General features: G+C 40.7%; 1 protein-coding gene across 3 annotated transcripts in view; it reads left to right on the top strand.

Moving 5' to 3' along the window:
• GDA (guanine deaminase) overlaps positions 1–4,404 on the top strand; it is a 93,523-nt gene extending 89,119 nt beyond the window's left edge. For 2 of the 3 annotated variants that reach the window (XM_070480352.1, XM_020878637.2), the window contains one exon: positions 521–4,404. In XM_070480352.1, the coding sequence (XP_070336453.1) occupies positions 521–591 (71 nt within the window). In that variant the 3' untranslated portion in view covers positions 592–4,404. The remainder of the gene's footprint in view (positions 1–520) is intronic. The other variant, XM_070480351.1, reaches the window with a different exon arrangement.
• Positions 4,405–26,248: the final 21,844 nt, after the last annotated feature.

Here is a 26,248-nt window from a genome sequence, read left to right as displayed (position 1 = left end):
GCATTTCCTTCTCCAAGGGATCTTCCCAACCCAGGGATCAAACCCATTGCATTGGCAGGTGGATTCTTTGCCACTGAGCCACCAGGGAAGCCAGTTTTTTTTTTTTTTAAAACATACTCACATTCAATTCTATTCACCGAGAGAGAGAGAAGTAAATAGTATAGAAGATTCTATTCTTCCTCTCACTCCATTGAGTGACCTCTGAGTTCTGAGTGAATTTGGAGTAGGAGAGACACATGTGGTATTTCTTGTGAAGCTCAGTTCTTGCAAGCCCTTCATCTCACCATGCTGAGTATTATTCTGGGGCGTAAAGATAAGTATTTCTTTTACAACTAGGGCTGGAAATGGAAACCACTCTTTCTAGCTAAAAGGACAGTGATGGAGGGTCGATTCAACTTTACATGAATTCTGCTTTAGGCATGTATTTCAGGCTCTAGTCCTCAGATTAGATGCTGCATTTTCTATTGATCATATCTCCCTGTTCAGGTTATAAACAATGATTCCTTGATGCTTCTTTCAGGAGATGACCGAAATATTGAGGAGGTGTATGTGGGCGGAAAGCAGGTGGTTCCCTTCTCGAGCTCCGTGTAAGACCTCAGCGTCTACAAGTTTTCCTGGGGTAACGCAGTTCTGTATCTTCTTGTGCCCAGGTGGAGTTAGGAAGTCAAAAAACAGTCCCTTGTTCTTGGGGTGACTATCTCCTTCTGTGTCTAGTTACAGTATTCACTTGACAAACCGTTTGAAGGAAGTTGTGCTAATTCTCAGCTCTGGTTAGGAGGATTAAAAATTCCTCCTTTTAGAACTGTTTAAGGTTTACTTTAAAGCTCAAACATAAGGGAATGTTATTACTGGTGGTGTTCTTATTATGGGATTTAAATAAAATCTATTTCACATTTGGAAACGTGGAGAAAAAAGGATATTCCTATAAGGTTAGATAGTTTCAGCTAGTAGATGTGAAAATTGAAAAACAGAAAATGAACCAATGAGTATATTTTTACAAGGGAGAAAAAGTTAAGACTATGAAAAACATTGGAAAATCACTTCGGATTGTGTTTGAAAATTATATACTGAGCATACTAATTTAAAAAGTGAATCTGTTGAATTTTAAAATGTGTTTCTAGACTGACCTTGTGTTCTGGAAATTTGCACTTAATGGCATTTGCATTTCAGAGACGTGTTATTGTTGTGCTTTGCCTTCTTACAGGATGAAATGTCAGAAATCGAATGCCACATGCTTTCTTAATATAGTTCTGTGCTTCTAAGTGTTTGACAGAAGTTGGGTATTAAAGATTTAACGTCTCTTGGGAATATTATTCACGTAACTACATAGCATAAATAGCTGTATTTTTGTGTACTTTGAAATACCTTAGAGTATAACTGTGTGATGCTATTATTGCTTCAGTTTTATCAGAAGAGAAACAAATTCCATACTGCACTGTTGTGTAGATTGGTATCTTCATAAATTGGGGCAAGTTCTGGGCATCCAGGAGGTGTCAATACTAAAAGGAAGGGTTTCATTGTGATGACCTGTCCTCCCAAAGAACTATTCCATAGTTGTTGGGAATTTTATACTCATGTCAATCTGTTAGAACTTTAAAATGAAGGACAAATCCTATTAGATAAATATTAAAAATCTTTAAACCCTGCATATTGAAATTACTCTATTTTCAATTTTATCTTGCCTTTTTAATTCCTAATAATTTTCAAGACATTAGAATTCTAGGATGATGAAAAATATTTAGATGGCCCACTAATGTTTATATTAATAGGACTTAATCTGTACTAGACATCTAGAAACAGTAAACAAATAGTGTTTTTATGTTTCCTAATATAGTGTGCTTTCCTATAACCTAGAATTAAAAACAAATTATGACGTTATGATAAAATCCCTAAGAAAAATTGATATGTTATTTAAATGCTATATTTTTCTCATTTAACTCCAAACCCTATAAACCAACAAGAAAAAGGAGATTTTCTTAATATATGATAACACTCATACCTAGGGCTTAGAGCTGACTCCTTATTATCACCTCATAGTAGAGAACTATGTGTAATATTGCTAACTCCGTATCTACAGAATGAAGAAGAAAATTTCTTCCCTGTTACTATAAATTTTATTCTTACACAGTTATGCTAATTCAGTAGTCATTTGCTCAGTCTCCGGCCCCTCACCCCTTGGAAACCCTTCCAGACTTGTGTATACACTACACATGAAGACAGAACAAATTTTGGTTTTGTAGAGTTTGTGTTGTGAGGTATTAACTCAGTAATAACCCAGTTTCCAGTATCAGTCTCTGGATTTCCAGAATTCCTAGCTGCAGAGCCATGTCAAAGATGCCCCACCAAATTTCGTTCCATTTCTCCCTAGTCCTGGCAGGCGTTTTCTGCTCTATCTCCCCAGTCCCTGCCAAAGGATTTGGTTACCCTAGCGTCTAACCCACATGAGTGGGCAGAGGGATTTGGATGACGTGCAAGATCTGCTAATCGGCAGCAGCTGTTCTTAGCCTTGGAAAGATCCACACTTTTACCTTCCCTAAGGATGTACATTTTCATGCTGAACATCAGTTTTCATTTAGATTTAGGACTCACGTGCAGTAAATGTAAGTGCAGCATCAGAAGCAGGAAGAATGGCCACATACAACCAGCCTGTCAGATGTTAAATTTAGCCCTGATAATGTATTAGAGCCTGAATTTCTTTTCTAGTAAAGATAGAATGTGATAAAATTCGAGCTCCCTGCATCACTTATGTGTTTTACTTCCCCAAGCACAGTATTGCTGAATGTTGCATATGCTTTTTGTGGTAATGCAGGCATTAGACATACACACGCCCAGATGTTCTGCACTTTGAAATGTTGCTTTTGCTCAGTGTGGGTTGACTTTTGAATTGCAGAGAGGCAGTATTCCAAGTCAATTCTGTTTGTCACTTTATTTTGAATATTTTGCTCTCAGACAGCAAAGGAAGGATTAAAACATCTTCACAGCCCCCTCACCCTACTCTGCACTATTTACCTTGGGTTTCATGACATTTTTAATAGAACATACTTTAACAGCTAAAAATGTATTCGATAGTGAAGACTACCATACCTTTAAAAATATTTTTGCAACCAGAACACAAAAGCAGGCTAATTAGCCAACGTAAATTTAATTTTCAAGAGAGAGTAAAATGTAGGATTAGAACAGGAGCGGTTGTCCTTGTAATTATAAACTGAGACCAAGGAAACTCTATCTCCTTATTTATTAGCCCAGCTTCTTCTGATTTAATTGCTGAAGGTTTTAGAATCCAAGAGAATATCTTGGAATAAGCTTCCTTCATGCTAGAAGGAGGTCTTTCTAAATTAATATTATGATCATTGAACCCCATTGGATCTCTTTATTTCTGTGAGGATTCTGCCTGGTCAAGGAAGTTGAGGGGAAACACCCCTGTTATACTTAGTTGATCTGAGGTGTGGCCTTGAATATCCCTGTCTGCAGCTCCACTGAGATCTCAGCAGGGGAACAATGGCTGTGAGATCCACCAAAGAATTTTAAATCTTTACTCCCTTCCATACTCCTCCTGTTTTTCATTTTTTCACCTCAGAGCCAGACATATGGAAAGCTTTAAAAGCCAGCTAGAAGCCCCGTTGTATTAATTCTACCCTGTGCTTGCTATTCACGGAAGATATTCAGAGCTGGATGCTCCTGTAGCCTACTGGACAGAGGTGATGATGCAAGCAATCATATATTTATTTGTTTTAAAAAAGTGTTCTGAGTTATTAAAAAGTAGACTAAAAAAATGTGTCATGGGCAGTGTCTTGAAGTAATTTTCAAGTTGGTGGACTGTAAATTTTTAAGGTTTTTTTCTTTGCAGTTTCAGATCTATTTAGCCACTGTAGGTGTGACTTTGGACCCTGACACTTTAAAGTCTCTCAAGTATGGGAAGAAGTGCAGAAATGAACTGACACATGTTAGAAACCCTGGGGTTGGTCTCCTGCATGTTTTCACTCTCAGCCCCTCCTTCCTTCCCCTCCTATAGTCCTGAGTGTGAGAGATCAAGAGGTGAGGGGTTAATTTGTAAATCTAGTCCAAACTGAGTGAAATGCAAAAGTTGAACAGGCCAATCATGACACTAAATGTAAATCCCAAGATGGTTTCCACAGTCCACAGGATTCAAGTGACTTGAACCATAAGTGATATATGGTATTGATTTACCTGTTCACTTCATACTCAAAAGTCTGTCAGAAAGCATTTTCTTAAAATTGAAAACTACCTTACATTGTATTAAACTTCTGATTGCTGCTGTTAAGAATATATACATGTATGTATTCATGGGAACATTTCCCTCAATATTTATATGATTTATTTATTGTTTCTGTGCTAAGTGATCTCTCTCTGCTTCAAACAGAAATAAATGAGGTTTTGTGTTTATATGTTTCTCTTGTTGTGAGTTCTGTCAGTCTGATAGAAGTGAGTTTCATTTTACAGTGTTTTTCTCCTTTTAACATGAATTTTAAGAGATTGAAGGGGGTCAACTGTATGGTGATGGATGGAAACTAAAATTTTGTGGTGAGCATGCCATATACAGGGGTACACATGAAACATATAATACTATAAACCAGTACTATCTCAATAAAAAAAAAGAAATACCATAAACTGTAGGAAAAATAGAATATTTAGCTGTGGGCCAACATGTATCTTCTATAATTGTCACCATACATAGGTTTTTAAAAATTAAGCTTAGCTATAATGTTCATCCCTTTAGATTCAGATTAGTATTGCCTTTGATTTAAGCATAGTTGATATTTCATATGATTGGACTCTACCACAAAAAATACTCTACATCCAAAGACACAACAATGAAACCACATGAGACAATAGGAGGGCTATACTTTGCAGTGTAATTAAATCCCATACTACCTGGGTGGGTGACCCACAAACTAGAGACTAATTACATCACAGAAATTCTCCCACAGAGCTGAGAGCTCTGAGTTCCACATCAGGCTTCCCAGTCTAGGGCTCCAGCATTGGATGGAGGAGCCCTCAGCAGATCTGGCTGTGAAGGCCATGGGGCTTGACTGTAGGCGCGCCACAGGACAGGGGTGGGGATGGTGGGAAACAGAGGCTCCACTTCTGGAGGGTGCACGCAAGGTCTCATGCACACCCGCATGCAGAGCAAAAGCAGCTGACTTCCTAGGAGCCCGGGCCAGACTTATCTGCTGGTCTTGGAGGCCCTCTTGTGCAGTTGGCAGGAGGGTGACTGTGGGTCTGTCTGGGGTCATAAAACCTGGTGGCAGAGATATTGATGAATGTACACCTACTTGAACTCTTCCAGGAGGCAGACATATTGCTTGCATCATTAGCACCAAAACCTGCCCTCACCCAAAGGCCTGTAGGCTCCAGGGCTGGGGCACCTCAGGCCAAAGAATCATCAGGGCAGGAACATAGACCCATCAGCAGACAGGCTGCCTAAAGGCTTCTTGAGCCCACAGTCACCTCTAGACATGCCCCTTGACATGGCCCTGCCCACCAAAGGGCCAGATTGAGCTCCACCCACCAGGGGTGGGCATCAGCCCCTCCCACTAGGAAGCCTGCACAAGCCTCTAGACCAGCCTCACCCACTAAAGGGCAGATACCAGAAGCAAGAAAACTGTGATCCTGCAGCCTGCAGAGCTGAGTACACAAACACATCAGAACCTAGCTCATCCCTGGCCTTTGGGTGATGAGAGGGGACTGTACTTCTGGGAGGGGTGCCTAGGACATCCCTTACAGAGAGCCACTCCTCCGAGGTCAAGAAACATAACTAAGCTACTAAACACATAAAGCGCAAATAGAAATTTAAACAAAAGAGATGGCAAAGGAATATGTTTCAGATGAACAGGATAAAACCCTAAAACAATAACTAAGTAAAGTGCAAATAGGCAGTCTACCTGAGAAAGAGTTCACAGTAAAGAACTCTTTACTTTTGATTGTAAAGACGATCAAAAACTCAGGAAAAGAATTGAAGCACATAGCAAGAAGTTACAAGAAGTTTTGTTTTTTTTTTTAACAAAGAGAAAATATAAAAAACAACCAGAGTTGAAGAATACAATAACTGAAATGACAAATACACTTGAAGCAATCAATAGCAGAATAAATGATGCAGAAGAAAGGATCAGTAAGCTGGAAGACAGTAATGGAAATCACTGCTGTGGAACAGAGTAAAGAAAAAAGGACTGAAAAGGAAGGAAAACAGTTTAAGGGACCTCCGAGACAACATCAAACACACCAACATTTTCATTATAGGGGTCCCAGAAGCAGAAGAGGGAGAAAAAGGACCTGAGGAAATATTTGAAGAGATAATAGCTGAAAAATTCCCTAGCATGGAAAAGGAAACAGTCACCTAAGTCCAGGAGCAGAGAGTCCCATACAAGATTAACCCAAGGAGGAACATGCCAAGACACACAGTAATCAAATTGACAAAAGAATAAAGAGCAAATACTAAAAGCAAAAAAGGAAAAGCAACAAATAACGTACAAAGGAAACCCCATATGGTTATCAGCTGATTTTTCAGCAGAAACTCTGCAGGCCAGAAGTCAGTGGCATAATATTTTTAAAATGATGAAAGGGGAAAACCTACACACAAGGATACTCTACCCAGCAAGACTCTTGTTTAGATTTGACAGGGAAATCAAAAGCTTTACAGACAAGTAACAGCTAAAAGAATTCAGCATCAAATCAGCTTCACAGCAAATGGTAAAGGCAGAAAAGAAAAGTCCACAACTAGGAACAAGAAAATTATGAAACTACTAGAACTCAAGAAGGGAATGAATACCCACTCTAGTATTCTTGGGACTTCCCTAATGGGTCAGATGGTAAAGAATCTACCTACAATGCAGAAGACCTGGGTTCAATCCCTGGGTCAGGAAGATCCCCTGGAGAAGGGAATGGCTACCCACTCCAGTATTCTTGCCTGGAGAATTCCATGGACAGAGGAGCATGGCAGGACTACAGTCTGTGGGGTTGCAAAGAGTCAGACACAACTAAGCAACTTTCACTTTTCAGAAACAAGAAAATTACAAAACTACTAGAGCTCATCAATGAATTCAGTTACAGGATAAATAAGGTTACAGGATACAAAATTAATACACAGAAATCTGTTGCATTCGTCTACACTAAGAACAAAAGATCAGAAAGAGAAATGAAGGAAATAAATCTCATTTACCAATGCATCAAAAAGAGTATTTAGGAATACATCTCCGTAAGGAGTCAAAAGACCTGTCCTCTGAAAACTGTAAGATGCTGATGAAAGAAATCAAAGAGAAACAGAGCTGAAGGAATTGGGCTCCCTGACTTCAAACTATGCTACAAAGCTACAGTAATAAAAGCAATTTGGTGGGACTTCCCTGGTGGCCCAGTGGCTTAGACTCCATTCCAATGCAGGGGGCTCAAATTCGATTCTTATTCAGGGAACTAGATCCCACACGCTGCAACTAACAGTTAAATGCCCCAACCAAAGATTCCACATGTTGCAACTAAAGAACCTGTATGCCACAGTGAAGACTGAAGCTTCCGCATGCCACAACTAAGACCCAGTACAGCCAAATAAATCAATAAATAAAAAGAAAACAGTATGGTACTGGCACAAAAACAGGAATCAATGGAACAGGATGGAAAGCCCAGAAATAAACCCACGCACCCTATGGTAAATTAATCAATGACAAAGGAGGCAAAAATACAGAATGAAGAAAAGACAGTCTCTTCAGTAAGTGCTGCTGGGAAAACTGGACAGCTACAAGTAAAAGATTGAAGTTAGAACCTTCTGTAACATCAGACACAAAAATAAGCTCAAAATGGATTAAAGACCTAAATGTAAGACTGGATACTATAAAACTGTTAGAGGAAAACATAGGCAAAACAGTCTTTAACACAAATATTGCAGCAATATCTTTTTTGAGTCTACCTCCTAGAGTAATGAAAATAATTAAAATAGAAACTAATTAAACTGTAAAGCTTTTGCACAGCAAAGGAAACCATAAACAAAATGAAAAGACAACCCACCAAATGGGAGAAAATATTTGCAAATGATGTGACAGACAGGGATTAATTTCCAAAATATACAAACAGCTCATGCATCTCAATTTATAAAAAACAAACAACCTAGTCAAAAAGTGGGCACAAGATCTAATCAGGTATTTCTCCAAAGAAGATATATACATCACCAAAAAGCAAAGATGCTCAACATCACTAATTATTAGAGAAATGCAAATCAAAACTACAATGATGTATCACCTTATACCAGTCAGAATGGCCATCATCAAAAAGTCTACAAATAAATGCCAGAGAGGATGTAGAGAAAACAGAATCCTCCTGCACTGTTGGTGGAAATGTCAGTTGGTGCAGCCACTATCGAAAACTGTAAGGAAGTTCCTCAGAAAACTAAAATAGAACTATCATGCTGTGGTAGTTCTATTAGTTGCTCAGTCGTGTCTGACTCTTTGCAATCCCTTAGACTATAGCCCGCCAGGCTCCTCTGTCCATGGGGGTTCTCCAGGCAAGAAGACTGGAGTGGGTTGCCATGCCCTCCTCCAGGGGACCTTCCCAACCCTGGGATTGAATCCAGGTCTCTTTGAGAAAATAATTTTGACTTACCTTTTTAGTTTAACTGCTGTTATTTAATTAATGCTATATTTGTTCTTATTACCTAAAATAGTATTTTCCAAATATAGATGGTTTAAATATAATTCTTATGAATACATTATTCTCACTTCAGTTTTATTTCTAGATAAATAAAAATTATTTTTTATATCATCTAGAATCAGAAGGTGTAAGTATTTTATTTTGATTGAAATAAAAAAGTCCACTATACTAAACCATAATTGAGGGAGGTTTGACATGACTAGATGAAGACATTTGAAATAATAAAGATCATTTCTATATGCTATGAGTTTTTATTAGAAATCTATAAAAGTTACTTAATATTTATATCAAGTTTTCATTGGTTTCAAAAACAGTGCAACTCCCCCTGCCAAAAGAACAAAAGATCTAAATAACAACACTCCCAGCTAAACTGAGTAAAATTTTATTAATTTAATCCTGAATTTTCTGGTTATTTTAGGGGAGTTAACATTTTGCAACTATTTTTTTTTTTGGTAACTTTTCTTAGCCCTTATTTTGCTTAAGATATTCTTTGCTATTTAAATGTTTCTAAATTTTATACAGTCAAAAGTCTTCACTTATAAAAAAAAAAAAATTGCACACGCTCTCCTGCCAGCAAGCGGCCCCTGCTGAACTGTCCCTCACAAAAGGTGACAGTCATTTCCTCCACACAGGATGCTCTCCTGTGACTCCCCCTCCCCACCATCACAGACAGTTGGCCAAGTATTTGTATTTGATTCAAGCTAGAGCCAAAGATCTCTTCCTAGAATTGCAGGTCTCGAACCCAGGTCTCCCGAGTTGCATGTGGATTCTTTACCAGCTGAGCCACAAGGGAAGCTCCTAGAATTATAATTCAAGACCTAAGGAAACCGAGTGGGTTTATACTAGATTATTTTCAGAGGCTGAGTATATGTCTCCACTTGGGAGTGGCTGTGTAAAGCCATCAATGAGCCAGATGGGCAAGCAGATTCAGTCTGTTGAGAGAAGTACCGTAGAACCGGCAGACCTGTGCAGAGAAGCGAAGACCAGAGACTGTGTGGCCGGAGGGGAGCAGCTACGCTGGCCTCTTGATAACTTCTTTCCACCCACAGTTGAGGCTCCCAAACGGCCTGTGTGTACTTGTCATGGGCCCCATAAAATTCCTTAAATTTATTCTATTAAGTCCTATTTGGCTTTATTTATTTATTTTTGGAAATCTCACAACTCTTGAATAAAGACTTGTCCGCCATATTAAAATGGAATTTTAAAATTCCTTCTCGGGCAGCTGTTATCCTGGCAACATTACTTAAGGCTACTATGGGAGTTGAGGGGTGAGAGGTGTCAGGGGTTCCTTATGCCCTTCTAACAACAAGTTAAAAGTCTTCACCGGTGAGGTGAAACAAGCTTCTGGTACCACAATTAGTTGATCTGATTACCCTTTTAATATTCTTTATGTTTCCACTAATCCACAAAATACGTGTGAATAATCCTCTGCACTTAAATAGCTGCCCCCTCCTGCCTGCTTCTCAGTTCCCTGCCACTAGTAGCTGAATGTCTAATGGTTTACGAGAGGAGGGAATGAACAAGTGACTTACGGGGCGGACGCTGCAGTCTTTGATAGGGTGGCACCAGTTTTCCGCAGGTGGGACACCCCAACTAGGTGTACTTCCCACTCTGAGGAGGAACAGGTTTTCCTGACTTCCTCTCCTGCTAATTTTCTTTTAAAAGTGACAAGTAAAACTAAGATTGAACTAATAACAGTAGCAAACAGTGTGCACGTTGTCAGGGAGGAATAAACGTTCCTCTAGCCTTTGAGGTTCTTCTGGCTGGTCTAAGAATTGAACTGACCCGAGACAGGTGGCCCAGTGCTAAAGAACTCATCTGCCGATGCAGGAGACTCGTGAGACGTGGGCTCCATCCCTTGGTCAGGAAGATCCTCTGGAGTAGGAAATGCTACCCTACTCCAGGATTGCCTGAAAAATCCCAGGGACAGAGAAGCCTGGAGGGCTACAGCCCACGGGGCCCAAAAAGAGTCAGACAAAACTTATATATTACAAGACAGATTAACAGGAGAAAATCAAACAAAATGTTCAATAACATGTGTACATGGGAGAGAGCCAAAAAAATTGAGTAACTTGCCAAAATGCAAGAATATATACGATTAGTTCAAAGTGAATGAAACTGGCCTCTTGGTACAAAGTACAAATTGGTCTTTTTCAAGTACAAGTTGATAGTGCAAGCGAGCCAGGAAGATGGAGAAAATGTTTAACCAGTGCACCACCTAGTGGCCAAAACTTGAACAGTTTGCTCTGTGAAACAAGGTCTCCCTCCAAAAGGGTCAAGTTGCAGAGGAAAAAAGAGGCTAAATTAATTTTATCTTGATATCCAGAAAAATATAAATTCATAATTTTAATAAAAGAATTAAACAAGACAAGAAAATTTAGAGTATTATTTTTCTAGCAGGAAGTTGGAATTTTTTTTACTGTACAAAGAAATTAATAATCTCTTAGGTTGAATCCAGACTCTGTAATAGACCACATGTTAAATTACATTCTTGATAGAAATCAATGTAACTTAGTTACTGTCCTTAATAAAGGCAATTTCATAAGGAAAAAAAATATGATATCCAAAATGGCTTGTTGAATCAATTTGGTACTTAGAAGATAAAAGGCAAAGATTTGTCCATCAGAAAGGAATCTTACTTGTGAAATACTGCAAAATAATGAATTTCCATGGGCATACTAAAGCTGGCTCAGAAGTAGGAATGAAGTACAAAGTGTTTTACACATTCACCATAATAAAATTCACCAACACTGCTTAGAGTTTGGTCAGTGTTTTAGATGCATGATTCAAACCATAAAACTTGTTCTGGCTTATGCAAACCAATTACCAGTGAAAGACATCAACCCCTCTACCATGGTTAGATAGTCAAATGAAATCATCATCAGAGAAATGGAGAATGGTGTTTGTAATGGTCCCAAGAAGGATATTAAGAGTCAAGTCTTAGAATCTCAGATTTGGAAGGAAACTTTAAAGATCACCTTGTTTGGCCAGCTGGCTGAAACCTGAATCTCTTCTTTAACATCTCCAACCATGGAGATACAACTTTGTGTAAGCCCTGAGAGTGATGGGGAGCTCAAGACTACATCTCAAAGCTCTTCCCATTCTTGTACCTCCAAGTTGGAAAATCCTTTCTTGAACAGAGAAAACTTTGCAACCACTTGGCCTACCCCATCACATTGTGAAAGGGTTAACAGGTGGGAAGGCCAGAGGTCCCCAAGTGGTAAGAGGAAATAAACTATGCAGACTTTTTTTTTCTTCTTCTCTACACAAAATTTCAAGGAAAAAAAAAGTCTACCCCTTGCAGTTTATTTTCTCCTGCTGCTTGGGGACCTCTGGCCTTCCTACCCACTATCCCTTTCAATTGTTAACCCTTATAAAAACAAGTCTACTTCATCTGCCTGTGACAATCTTCACATATTTGAAGATATCTACTATGTCTCCCTGAAGCACCTTTTTTCCCCAGATGAAGCATCCTCAGTATTTTACATTTCACTGTTCTTCATCATTTCATCATCAAGACCACCTCTCTCTGGGGGAGAATGGATACATGTATATATACGGCTGAGTCCCTCCACTGTTCCCCTGAAACTATCACATCATTGTTAATCAGCTATGTGCTGTGTTTAGTTGCTCAGTCGTGTCTGACTCTTTGCAACCCCATGGACTGTACCCCGCCAGGCTCCTCTGTCTATGGGGATTCTCCAGGCAAGAAGAATGGGGTGGGTTGCCATGCCCTCCTCCATAGGATCTTCCCAACCCTGGGATCGAACCCAGGTTTCCTGCATTTCAGGCGGATTCTTTACCATCTGAGACACCAGGAAAGTCCAATAATACTAGAGTGGGTAGCCTATCCCTTCTCCAGGGAAATTTCCCAACCTGGAAATAAAACCCAGGTCTCCTGCAATGCAGGAAGATTCTTTACCAGCTGAGCTACCAGGGAAGCCCATTAATTAGCTATACCCCAATACAAAATAGCAAATTAAAAAAAAAAATCTCCTCTCCCCGAACAATATTCAGATAGTCCATTACCCCCTTTAAATACATTGCCATAAATTAAAGGTAGGTTTTTAAACATGAGTGACCAGCAAAGAGAGATACAAATATCAAATCCTTCATTCTGGACCAATGTTCCTCAAAGTATGTTCCCCCAGAATACAGGTCCTGGGAGATGCCTCAGGAAAAAAAAGTTTCTGTGGCCAAATAAACTTGGGAAATACCACAACCTTTATCCATATCCCCCTTCCCCTAAAGATTCACTATTATAGCATATTACTGATTTTGAGGAGTTCTTCAACATGGTTGGAAGGTGATTCTGTGACCTAATAATTTTGTTTACCTTTGTATTACACATTATTTATGAAACTTAGGCCACAGAAACATCTTCCAGACATTTTTCTCCATAAGACGCCTATTAATATTCCACTAATACTTAAGGAATTTTTGAAAAAAAATTTTAGATACAAGATTTTAATCTACTTTTGGTGTTTGACCACACGACACTGTAGGTGTGTACTGAGCTTTATTATCTACCTAAACTTTTCATTCTCTTTCACACTGCTCTGTTAGGTCCTATATCCTCTTATCATCCATGTTTTTTCCACTGGAGTTTCAGATCCAACTACTGGGCTTTTCCTTAACTCCTACTGAAGTGCATGGTGTTAGAGTCAGTTTATCTTTTCAACTTATTAGTCTTTAGAACCAGAATTTATATGCATACCAGTTTTGTACCATCTTCAAATTGATGAGCCTGCTTCCTTTCATCCTGAGCAGGCAGTCACCAGAGAGCTTCCCATGCCTTATTTCATCTTAGCAACATTATCAGGTGATGATACCTCAATAGTGATGGTAATTGAGAGTCAGGCAATGTTAATCCTATTTATAGGAAAAAAATCAGGTGGCCAAGCTAGTGTCCAAAGGTGGATGTTAATGACCCATGCCCCCCAGTGTTCATGCCCCTTATATGCTGTCTGGGCTAGACCTTTGTCTTACTTTGATCAACAGAATACAGTAGAAGAGATGCTGTGCTGGTCTGGGCCTAAGCCTTAAGGAAGCCTATAAACTTCTGCTTTTGTGCTTTGGGGGAGCTCTAAGCCACAATTTAAGAAGTATGGCTGAAGAAATTTATTAAGGAAACAGTTTGGAATGACCACATAGAGGTGAAGTCCTGAAATTACATGGAGACAGGAGAGAGGGAGACAATTTTTCCAGCATCCCAGTTAATGCCATACATGTCAGCAAACCACCTTGGCTATTATAGCCCAAGAGAGCCTCCAGATGACCACAGTCAGTCCCAGATGCCATCACACGGAATAGAAGGAACTCCCGAGCTAAGCTTTATTAACCCACAGACTCATGAGAGAAAATAAAACAGTGGTTGTTTTAAGCCATTCTATTTGGGGATTTTTTTTTTACAGTCTAATCAACAGCTCAAACTGACAGTAGTATGTACAGTTATGGCAGTTATCAATTTATTGCCTGTCAACCTCAAATTCATCCTTTTTGCCTAATCTGTGAAAATGCAACTGACCCTTTAAACATTCTTCCTTTGGCAGTTGACACAATATTAAGTTTCATTGGTAGAGGGCGCTGGAGGACATTCTAAGAACAGCTCCAAGGAACACAGCTTTCCCCACAACTGGGCATCAGTTATTTTCTCTAGCTCCTGACTCAGGCTGAGGTGACGTGGCTAGGAGCCACTAACAATGAAGACCCACATCCCAGCCTGGGCTGCTTCCCACAGGCTTTCCTCAGCCCCACAGCTTATGTCATGGTCTAGTCGCCAAGTCACGTCTGACTGTAGCCGTCCAGGCTCTTTGGTCCGTGGAATTCTCCAGGCAAGAACACGGGAGTGGGTTGCCATTTCCTGTATATACACACACACACGCACACACATATATGTATATACATACACACACACACATGCTGTCAATATTTGCTGACTTCAAGGAAGGAAGATTGGAGGGCAGACAGGTTAGTTACTGAATTATACTTTATATACTTCTATACTGTTTGAATTGCTGGCAGGCAACAGTGAACACTCTTGATTTGGGCTTCAAACTGATTCAAAATTTCATGATCTCTCTTTGGCTTGTTACTGACACACATTTCTATAGATTTTTGTTTTGATGATCACATATAAGCTGTTCATTAGAGATCATACACAAATCCACATTCTATTACTAAATCAGATATATGTAATCGTTCACACATACTAATTTAACAAAGAGAATGCACAGTGACACTTCCTAACATGTCTGATATTATGTTCCCTGGGAGGGAGGGACAGTTAGGATAGCTAGGACCAAGGGTCTCTTGCCCAAGCTAAGCAGGTCATAGTTAAAAATTCTGATATTTCAATTGTCTGAGTTGGGCATGATTTATTATTGTCATTTGGGTCAAATTATTTAGCTGATAATGAATGTGACTAATGTCCTCCCTATGTAAGAAACCGACACAATCACAGTGATGTGAACGAGGTAGAACCGGAAAGTATGTTGTGTGCAAAAATGCAAATCGGAGTACATCAGATGCTTTATTCAACTGGGATATAACCCAGTGTTCAACCAAGAAAATGAACAAAGCATATTAAATTGATCTGCCTTTGTGAATTTTAAAGGTAATGACAAGCTTTGCATATATCTCAAGTGTCATTTATGGTGCCACTCAGTCCAATTATAAGAGTTTCACAGGCACCTTGCTGTGACAATAACTGAAAACAATGTCAACTATCTGCTTTCCTAAAATTACTATATCTTCAGGTCAACAAAAATGTTTTCATATTTGCTGATTCACATTTTTTTTCTGTCCATGAAGATAATAGGTTGATACATATAGTCATGCCTTTGTATGGAGGATATGGAATCCCAGAGGTAAGAGGGAGCCACCCATACTGGCCATTTTATATAAGGGACTTGAGCATCCACAGTTTTGATATCTGTGGGGATCTTAGAACCAATACCTTTAGATATAAGAGACGACTGTATACTATTTACTTACTGTAATGAAAACTGCTCATTATTATTTAGAGACTTGATTATCTTAGAAAGGATTTGTCTTTAGGGGAAAAAAATGAAATGCACCTGATCTGTGTTTTAAGGCTTTGAGGACAGATGTGGGTTTGCCTAGAGATGTAGACATTCACAACTTCTCCATCAAAAAGAGGCTATGTCATTGGTATTGATCAAGATTCCCTGTTATAAACAACAGAAACTGACGTGGACTAATTTAAGGGTAGCTGTTTAAAAACTCATCGTGAAGAATCAGGCTGAAAAATCAGGCGTTATCCAGTGTGAGTCTCACTGGCTGGAACCACAATCAAATAGGAACGGTCTGTTCAGGGCCCTGATGACACCACTTTCTCAGTGGACACTGCCAATGCTGAACACCGCTGGGTGCTGTTGCCACTGTGGAATGCCAGAAGCTGAGTGATTCTAACTGCCCTTCTGCTGGGTTCCTGGGCATCTGATGGGCCAGGTCATGTCATGTGCTCCTTCCTCTCTAAGGGGCATGAGTCAGAAGACTTCATCCTGAGTTTCCTCAGTGAAGCTGGGGTTCAACATGCTGCATGGGGGATTCCTGCAAATAAAACAGGGGGTTGCCAATGTTCATCGCAGCACTGTTTATAATAGCCAGGACATGGAAGCAACCTAGATGCCCATCAGCAGACGAATGGATGAGGAAGCTGTGGTACGTATACACCATGGAATATTACTCAGCCATTAAAAAGAATTCATTTGAATCAGTTCTAATGAGATGGATGAAACTGGAGCCCATTATACAGAGTGAAGTAAGCCAGAAAGATAAAGACCATTACAGTATACTAACACATATATATGGAATTTAGAAAGATGGTAACGATAACCCTATATGCAAAACAGAAAAAGAGACTCAGATGTATAGAACAGACTTGTGGACTCTGGGAGAAGGCGAGGGTGGGATGTTTCAAGAGAACAGCATCAAAACATGTATATTATCTAGGGTGAAACAGATCACCAGCCCAGGTTGGGTGCATGAGACAAGTGCTCGGGCCTGGTGCACTGGGAAGACCCAGAGGGATCGGGTGGAGAGGGAGGTGGGAGGGGGGACTGGGATGGGGAATACATGTAAATCCATGGCTAATTCATTTCAATGTATGACAAAAACTACTGTAATGATGTAAAGTAATTAGCCTCCAACTAATAAAAATAAATGGAAAAAAAAAAAAAAACCAGGGGGTTGACTGCGATGACAGTCTGGATAAAGTGAAAACGGCCTACAATAGTTCTCTCCACAGTGTAGGGAAGGACGGACTACAGGTCCCATTATAGTTCTTATCTCCCAGAACAATGTTTTTGTTTCTCACATCAAATGCACTGCCTCAGCTCCTTCTTCCTTCCCAAGTCCCAGAACTCCTGATCTGCCAGTAATTTTACTCTCCACCCTGCAACTACCATTTCCTCCCATTTTATGTTAGATCTTTCTTCCAAGGTCGTGAGAGACAATGCTTACTGGTGTTTAAAAAAGAATGAACAGAACTGCAAAGAGGCAGAGGCAGAAGTTAATCTGCCCAGGACAGCCCTTGTTCTCACTGTCAGAGCTGCAGCAGGAATGATGTGTGTTCTCATATCCATGGTCAGAAATCTGAATGCATGGGTGATACAAATGGACCAAAGGTGAGCTCTGCATACTGTCCCTGAGTTTACTTCTTCACAGCAGCTTAAGTCTATTAGCCCAAAGTCCACCATCACCAAACTCAAAGATGTATACATCTAATTGCTTTAAATGTAGGCCAACTAAGGATGGAGACAAGATGCTGAGTAGAAGGATGTGAGCTCACCTCTTCTTACAAAAACACCAAATCACAACTAACCGCTGAAAACCACTGATAAAAAGAAAGAAACACTGGAACCTACCAAAACAGATATTCAACCTCTGAAGACAAAGAAGCCACAATGAGATGGCAGGAGGGGTGCAATCACATTACAATCAAATTCCCAAACCTGCTGGGTGGACAACCTATAAACTGGAAAAGAACTGTACCACAGAAATTCTCCCATGGGAGTAAAAATTTTGAGCCCTATGTCAGGTTCTCCAACCTGACGGTCTGGCAATGGGAGGAGGAGATGCAAGAGAATCTGGCTTTGAAAGCCAGGAAGGTTTGACTTCAGGACTTCCACAGGATTGGGGGAAATAGAAACTCCATGCCTGGATGGCACACAGAAGGTCTCAGGCACACCAGGATCCAGGGGGAGAAGGCAGTGACCTCATAAAAGCCTGGGCCAGACATACCTGCTAGTTTTGGAGGGTCTCCTGCAGAGGTGGGGAGTGGCTGTGGCTCCCTGTGGGTACAAACACTGGTGGGGGCAGTTCTGAGAAGTATTTCATTGGATTAAGCCCTCCTGAAGGCCACCATTTTCTCATCCAGACCACCCCACCCAGCAACCTGTAGGCTCCAGTGCTGGGACAACTCAGGCCAAACCACCAACAGGATGAGAACACAGCTTACCCAACTGCAGACAGGCTGCTTAAAGTCGTTCTGAGCACACAACTGCCTGGTAAACACAACCTTTGTCATGGCCCTGCCCACCAGAGGGACAAGATTCAGCTCCACCCACTAGAGGGAAGGAACCAGAACCTCCCACTAGGGAGCCCCTCACAAGCCTCTTAGACAGCCTCATCCACCAGGGGACAGACAGCAGAAGCAATAACCTAAATGGGGAAAGAACTTGGATACATGTATACTTCTTGGGCTCCAAAATCACTGCAGACAGTGACTGCAGCCATCAAATTAAAAGATGCTTGCTTTTTGGAAGGAAAGCCTTGACCAACCTCGACAGAATATTAAAAAGCACAGCTATCACTTTGCTAACAAAGGTCCATATAGTTAAAGCTATGGTTTTTCTAGTAATCATGTATGGATACGAGAGTTGGACCATAAAGAAGGTTGCACACCAAAGAACTGATGCCTTTGAATCGAGGTGCTGGAGAAGACTCTTGAGAGCCCCTTGGACTGCAAGGAGATCAAACCAGCCAATCTTAAAGGAAATAAACTCTGAATATTCATTGGAATATTTAACAAATGAGTCTGAAATGCAGTACTTGAGTGCAATCTCAAAAACGACAGAATGATCTTGGTTCATGTCCAAGGCAAACTATTCAACATTATAGTAATCCAAGTCTATGCCCCAACCACTAATGCCGAAGAAGCTGAACGGTTCTATGAAGACCTACAAGACTTCCTAGAACTAACAACAACAACAAAAAAGATGTCCTTTCCTAGGGGGCTGGAATGCAAAAGTAGGAAGTCAAGAAATACCTGGAGTTATAGGAAACTTTAGCGTTGGAGTGCAAAATGAAGTAGGGCAAAGGCTAACAGAGTTTTGACAAGAGAAGGTACTGGTTATTATAAATACCCTCTTCCAACAACACAAGCGATGACTCTAAACATGGACACCACCAGATGGTCAATACTGAAATCTGATGAACATATTCTTTGCAACCAGAGATGGAGAAGCTCTGTACAGTCAGCAAAAACAAGACCTGGAGCTGACTGTGGCTCAGCTCATGAGCTCCTTAATGCAAAGTTTAGACTTAAGTTGAAAAAAGTAGGGGAAACAACTAGGCCATTCAGATATGACCTAAATCAAATCCCTTATGATTATATGATAGAAGTGGCAAATAGATTCAAGGTATTAGATCTGAAAGAGAGAGTACCTGAGAACTGTGGACAGAAGTTCATAAAATTGTATAGGAGGTGGTGACCAAAACCATCCTAAAGAAAAAGAAATGCAAGAAGGCAAAATGGTTGTCTGAGGAAGCCTTACAAATAGCTGAGAAAAGAAGAGAAGCAAAAGGCAAAGGAGAAAGGGAAAGATACACCCAATGGAATGCAGAGTTTCAAAGAATATAAAAAGCCTTCCTAAGTGATCAATGCAAAGAAATAGAGGAAAACAACAGACTGAGAAAGACTAGAGATCTCTTCAAGAAAATTAGAGATACCAAGGGAACATTTCATGCAAAGATGGGCACAATAAAGGACAAGGAAATGGTAACGACTTAACAGAAGCAGAAGAGATTAAGAAGAGGTGGCAAGAATATACAAAAGAACTGTACAAAAAAAGGTCTTCGTGACCTGGATAACCATGATGGTGTGATTGCTCACATAGAGCCAGACATCCTGGAGTATGAAGTCAAGTGGGCCTTAGAAGCATTACTACCAACAATGCTAGTGGAGATGACAGAATTACAGCTGAGCTACTTAAAATCGTGAAAGATGATGCTGTTAAAGTGCTGCACTCAATATGTCAGCAAATTTGGAAAACTCAGCAGTGGCCACAGAACTGGAAAAGGTCAGTTTTCATTCCAATCTCAAAGAAGGGAAATGCCAAAGAATATTCAAACTACTGCACAACTGCATTCATTTCACATGCTTGCAAGGTAATGCCCAAAATCCTTCAAGCTAGGTTTCAATAGTGTGTGAACCAAGAACCTCCAGATGTACAAGCCGGATTTAGAAAAGAGAGAGGAACCAGAGAACAAATTGCCAACATCTGTTGGGTCACAGAAAAAGCAAGAGAATTCCAGAAAAACATCTGCTTCATTGACTATGCTAAAGTCTTTGATTGTGTGGATCATAAGAAACTGTGGAAAACTCTTAAAGTGATGGGAATACAAGACCACCTTACTTGCCTCTTGAGAAACCTGTACGCAGGTCAAGAAGCAATAGTTTAGAACCAGACATGGAAAAATGGACTGGTTCAAAATTGGGAAATGAGTATGTCAAGGCTGTATATTGTCATTCTGCTTATTTAAATGCAGAGTACATCATGCAAAATACCAGGCTGGATGAATCACAAGCTGGAATCAAGACTGCCTGGAGAAATATCAACAACCTTAGATATGCAGATGATAGCACCCTATCTAATGGGAGAAAGTGAAGTTGAACCAAGGAACCTCTTGATGAAAGTGAAAGAGAATGAAAACGCTGGCTTAAAACTCAACACTTAAAAAATTAAGATCATGGCATCTGGTCCCATCACTTCATGGCAAATAGATGGGGAAAAAATGGAACAGTAACAGACTTTATCTTCTTGGGCTCCAAAATCACTGCAGATGGTAACTGCAGCCATCAAATTAAAAGATGCTTGCCCTTGGAAGAAAAGCTATGACAAACCTACACAGCGTACTAAAAAGCAAAGATATCACTTTGCCAACAAAGGTCCATGTAGTCAAAGCTATGGTTTTTCCAGTAGTTATATATGGATGTGAGATCTGGACCATAAAGAAAGCTGAGCGCTGAAGAATTGATGCTTTTGAACTGTGATGCCAGAGTATACTCCTGAGAGTCCCTTGGAGAGCAAGGAGATCAAATGAGTCAATCCTAAAGGAAATCAACCCTTAATATTCATTGGAAGGACTGATGCTGAAGCTCCAATACTTTGGCCACCTGATGTGAAGAGCTGACTCAATGAAAAAGACCCTGATTCTGGGAAAGATTGAAGGCAGGAGAAGGGGACAACAGAGGATGAGATGGTTGGATGGCATTATCAACTCAACGGAGTTTGAAGAAACTCCAGGAGATGGTGAAGGACAGGGAAGTCTGGCATGATGCAGTCCATGGGGTAGCGAAGAGATGAACATGGCTTAGCCACTGAACAACAAAATTTGCTGAGGCTGAAGCTCCAATACAACAACCACCTGATGCAAAGAGTTGACTCACTGGAAAAGACCTTGATGCTGGGAAAGACCGAAGGCAAAAGTAGAAGAGGGTGGCAGAGGATGAGATAGCTAGATAGCATCACAGACTCAGTGGACTTGAATTTGAGCAAACTTCTGGAGATAGTGAAGGACAGGGAAGCCTGGCACACTCCATGAAGTTGCAAAGTCTGCTACACTCCATGAAGTTGCAAAGAACTGGACATGACTCAGTGACTGAACAACAATAATATATATCCCAGCTAAGCCTATTTTTCCAATCTAGAAGCTGCTTTTCATCTCTCATGAAACTGTACCAAACAATTGCTGGCCATATACAAGATAAAACCCACAGCTATAAAAGACTCCAAAAGGTCTTAGTCTCTGCTGCCCTTCAGAGCTCTCTGGCTCAGAGACACCTGCCTTACTTCTGAGTGACACTGTATTGACACAGAGTGCCTTCTCCAACTCCCCTCTGCCCTGAGAGTTCTCTGGCCCTCTTCCCCTCTGGGTGGTGGCCCTGCACGAGTGTCTCTGGAAGATCTCCTGCTGTGAGGGACATCCTTTCTCACATAGCCCTGTCCTGGAGGTGCCCAACAAGCATACTGTCCAATACTATCCTGGTACTGGCTTTTCCTTGATCAGCTCTGAAATTCTCAGACACATCATAGCACATTACTTATCTTATCCATTATTCAGAACTCCTCCAGGATCATGACTAAATTTCAACTGAACCAAGGGTTAAACAGGCTTCTGTGTGCTAATCTGGAAATATAACCATCAGAAATAAGTAGAATAACCAGCTGTCGTGGTTTTCCAGGCCTGAGGGTGTTCTCAGGATGTAGAAGTAGCAGTGCTAAAACTTGAAAAGCCCCAACTAACCTGATGCTGAGAAAGACTGAAGACAAGAGGAGAAGGAGATGACAGAGGTTGAGATGGTTGGATGACATCACCAACTTGATGGACTTGAGTTTGAGCAAGCTCCAGAAGTTGGTGATGGACAGGGAAGCCTGGCGTGCTGCAGTCCATGGGGTCGCAAAGAGTTGGACACAACTGAGCAACTGAACTGAACTGAACCTCAATGAGTGTATCACCTTAGGAATAACTGCTGTTTTTATGAGAAAATACTTTCTGCACTCCAAACAACTGATTTAAAGTCAACTTAGTGAATACAATCTTTGGCAATAGCCTGTCAGAAACTATTTGATTCATCTATTCAATGTATTCAGGCTTATCAATAGGGCAGACATGGATATCGTAATATGAATTTCTGACAGCTGTCACTGGAAGTCTTAAAGTTCAGTAATATTTTATAGAGGCCAAATTATGTACAGATGTGAAAGTTGGTCCATAAAGAAGGCTGAGTGCCAAAGAATTGATGCTTTAGAATTGTGGTGCTGGAGAAGACTCTTGAGAGTCTCTTGGACAGCAAGGAGATCAAACCAGTCAATCCTAAAGGAAATCAACCCTGAGTATTCATAGGAAGGACCACTGCTGAAGCTCCAATGCTTTGGCCACCTGATGCAAGGAGCCAACTCATTAGAAAGATTCTCATGCTGGGACAGATTGAGGGCAGGAGGAGAAGAGGGTGGCAGAGGATGAGATGGTTGGATAGCATCACTGACTCAAAGGACATGAATCTGAGCAAACTCTGGGAGACAGTGGAGGACAGAGTATTCTGGCATGCTGCAGTCCTTGGGCTGCAAAAAACACGGGACATGACTGAACGACAATAACAACAAAAACCTACAGTACCAAGGATACAAGAGAATATCCATGACTTGCCTGAATCAAAGGAATATTTTATAGTGGCTTAAGGAAAGACCCAAGAAATAGCTAGTGTCTTTCTTAAGAAACTTTTCATTAAGAGTTTGATTATTTCTGATTTCTGGTCAAAATTCATTGCAAGCAGGCAGGTGAGACAATGCTGGCCAAGGGCCCGCTTGACAGGGCAGATGCCCTTAGAGTCTTCTGGTAAATGTTGTCACCAACAACATTTCAAGGTCAGCTCTGCAGGTGGGAAAGACTCATGGCTGAAAACTGCTAACATCCATGAAACCAAATTCAGAGTCTTCTGAGTCATGCACATCAATTTGGGGAAGCATCGTACTTTTAGGAATTCCTAAATCTATTTTTTTGTGACCAGAAAAAATAAAAACAAAACCCAAAAAAGCCCAGCTCTATGAGAAATGTTCCCTACATTCCCACTGCTTGCATAATTCACTTTTAATAGAACATCATCTGCATCTGTAAAAGCCAAGTTCATCATGATGTCTGTTTAGTTAGGGTTTTCCTTAGAAACAGCCTAAGAAAAGCACACGGGTGTAAGCAGTTTATTGAAAGGTGACCCCAGGAAGCAGGAGTGAAGGAAGTGGGAGTGTGAATGTAAGACAGGGAAGGGGGAGAAGCCCCTATAAGGATACATTATCAAGGTTACCATCATGAGCAGTGTGGATTCAGTCCTATTGGGAATACTGAAAAGCATGCAGTTTCTGTGAATGGGGAACCTGGGAGCAGCCCGGCTGGGCTTTCCGGCTGGCAGTCTTTCATAAGGCTGCCATTAGATGTCAGTTGAGGCTCTCCATAAGGTACCTGAACATCCTCACAGCATGGCAGCTGGCCTCCCCAGAGCCAGTGATACAAGAGACCAAAATGACACGTGCGGTACGTTTCATGATGTAGCTTTCAGAGTCACACATGGTCTCTTCTCTCCATGTTATTGGTCACACAGGCCAGCTCTGATTCACTATGGGAGAGACTACACGAGGGCAGGAATTCCAGGAAGAGAGGCTTATTGGGGTCATCTTGGAGGCTGCCTTCCACTTAGCCTCAGTTTCCTTATTACTGGGAATTCTAGGACTAGCTCATAGGGTTGTTGAGAACACTGAATGAGATAATGCATATGAAATGCTTAAACCATTGTTCGATATAATAAATGCTTAATAAATATTAGTTGTTACTAACAGGAGACGACAAGAATACACAGAAGAACTGTACAAATAACCACAATGGTGTGGTCACTCGCCTAGAGTCAGACATTCTGGAGTGAAGTCAAGTTGGCCTTAGGAAACATCACTACCAAGAAAGCTAGTGGGGTGATAAAATTCCAGTTGAGGTATTTAAAATCCTAAAACATGATGCTGTTAAAGTACCGTGGTCAATATGCCAGGAAATTTGGAAAACTCAGCAGTGATCACAGGACTAGAAAAGATCAGTTTTCATTCCAATCCCAAAAGAAGGGCAGTGCTAAAGAATGTTCAAACTTCCAGACAATTGTGCTCATTTCACATACTAGTAAGGTTATGCTCAAAATCCTTCAAGCTTTGATTCAACAGTACGTGACCCAAGAACTTCCAGAGGTACAAGGTGGATTCAGAAAAGGCAGAGGAACCAGAGATCAAATTGCCAACATTTGTTGTCTCATAGAGAAAATAAGAGAATTCCAGGAAAACATCTACTTCTGCTTCATTGACTATGCTAAAGCCTTTGACTGTGTGGATCACAAGAAACTGTGGAAAACTCTTCAAGAGTTGGGAATATCAGATCACCTTACCTGCCTCCTGAGAAACCTGTATGCAGGTCAAGAAGCAACAGTTACAACTGGACATGGGACAATGGAATGGTTCAAAATTGGGAAAGGAGTATGACAAAGTTGTATATTGTCGCCCTGCTTATTTAACTTACATGCAGAGTACATTGTGCAAAATGCCGGACTTGATGAAGCATAAGCTGGAATCATGATTCCAGGGAAAAATATCAATAACCTCAGATATGAAGATAACACCACTCTAATGACAGAATGTGAAGAGGAACTAAAGAGCCTCTTGAAGAGGGTGAAAGAGGAGAGTGAAAAAGCTGGCTTGAAACTCAACATTCAAAAAACTAAGATCATGGCATCTGGTACCATCACGTCATGGCAAAAGGGAAAAAGTGGAAGCAATGACAGATTATCTCTTCTCGGGCTCCAAAATCACTGTGGATGGTGACTGCAGCCATGAATTAGAAGACACCTGCTTCTTGGAAGGAAAGCTATGACAAACCTAGATAGCATATTAAAATACAAAGACATCACTTTGCCAACAAAGTGGTATAATTAAAGCAATGGTTTTTCCAGAAGTCATATATGGATGTGAGAGTTGGACCATAAAGAAGGTTGAAACTGTGAAAGTTGCTCAGTCATGTCTGGCTCTTTGCAATCCCATGGACTATACAGTTCATGGAGTTCTCCAGCCCAGAATACTGGAGTGGGTAACCTTTCCCTTCTCCAGGGGATCTTCCCAATCCAGGGATCGAACCCAGCTCTCCCGAATCACAGGTGGATTCTTTACCAGTTGAACCACCAGGGAAGCCTGGCTGACCACTGAAGAATTGCTGCTTTTGAATTGTGGTGCTGGAGAAAACTCTTGAGAGTCCCTTGGACAGCAAGGAGATCAAACAAGTCAATACTGAAAGAAATCAACCCTGAATATTCATTGGGAGGACTGATGTTGAAGCTCTAGTACTCTGGCCACCTGATATGAAGAGCTGGCTCACTGGAAAAAACCCTGATTCTAGTAAAGATTGAAGGCAAAAGGAGAAGAAGGCAGCAGAAGATGAAATGGTTGGAGAGCATCACCGACTCAATGGACACAAACTTGGGCGAACTCTGGGAGATAGTGAGGGACAGGGAGGCCTGTTACGCTGCAGTTCATGGGGTCACAAAGAGCTGGACATGACTTAGCAACTAAGCAACAACAACTATTGTTACAAGTCTCTTCCTCCTCCTCAGCGGCAAACCATCTTCACAGAAGCCATATACAAATTCATAGTCACTAGTGACCACATTACCAAAAGAGCTTGAGACTGCTCTGAATTAAATAATACATGTAAATCCATGGCTGATTCATGTCAACGTATGGCAAAAACCACTACAATATTGTAAAGT

Source organism: Odocoileus virginianus, chromosome 18 (assembly GCF_023699985.2).
Source record: "Odocoileus virginianus isolate 20LAN1187 ecotype Illinois chromosome 18, Ovbor_1.2, whole genome shotgun sequence".
In the NCBI taxonomy this organism is placed as follows: domain Eukaryota; kingdom Metazoa; phylum Chordata; class Mammalia; order Artiodactyla; family Cervidae; genus Odocoileus; species Odocoileus virginianus.
This window is presented reverse-complemented; position numbering and strand designations above follow the sequence as displayed.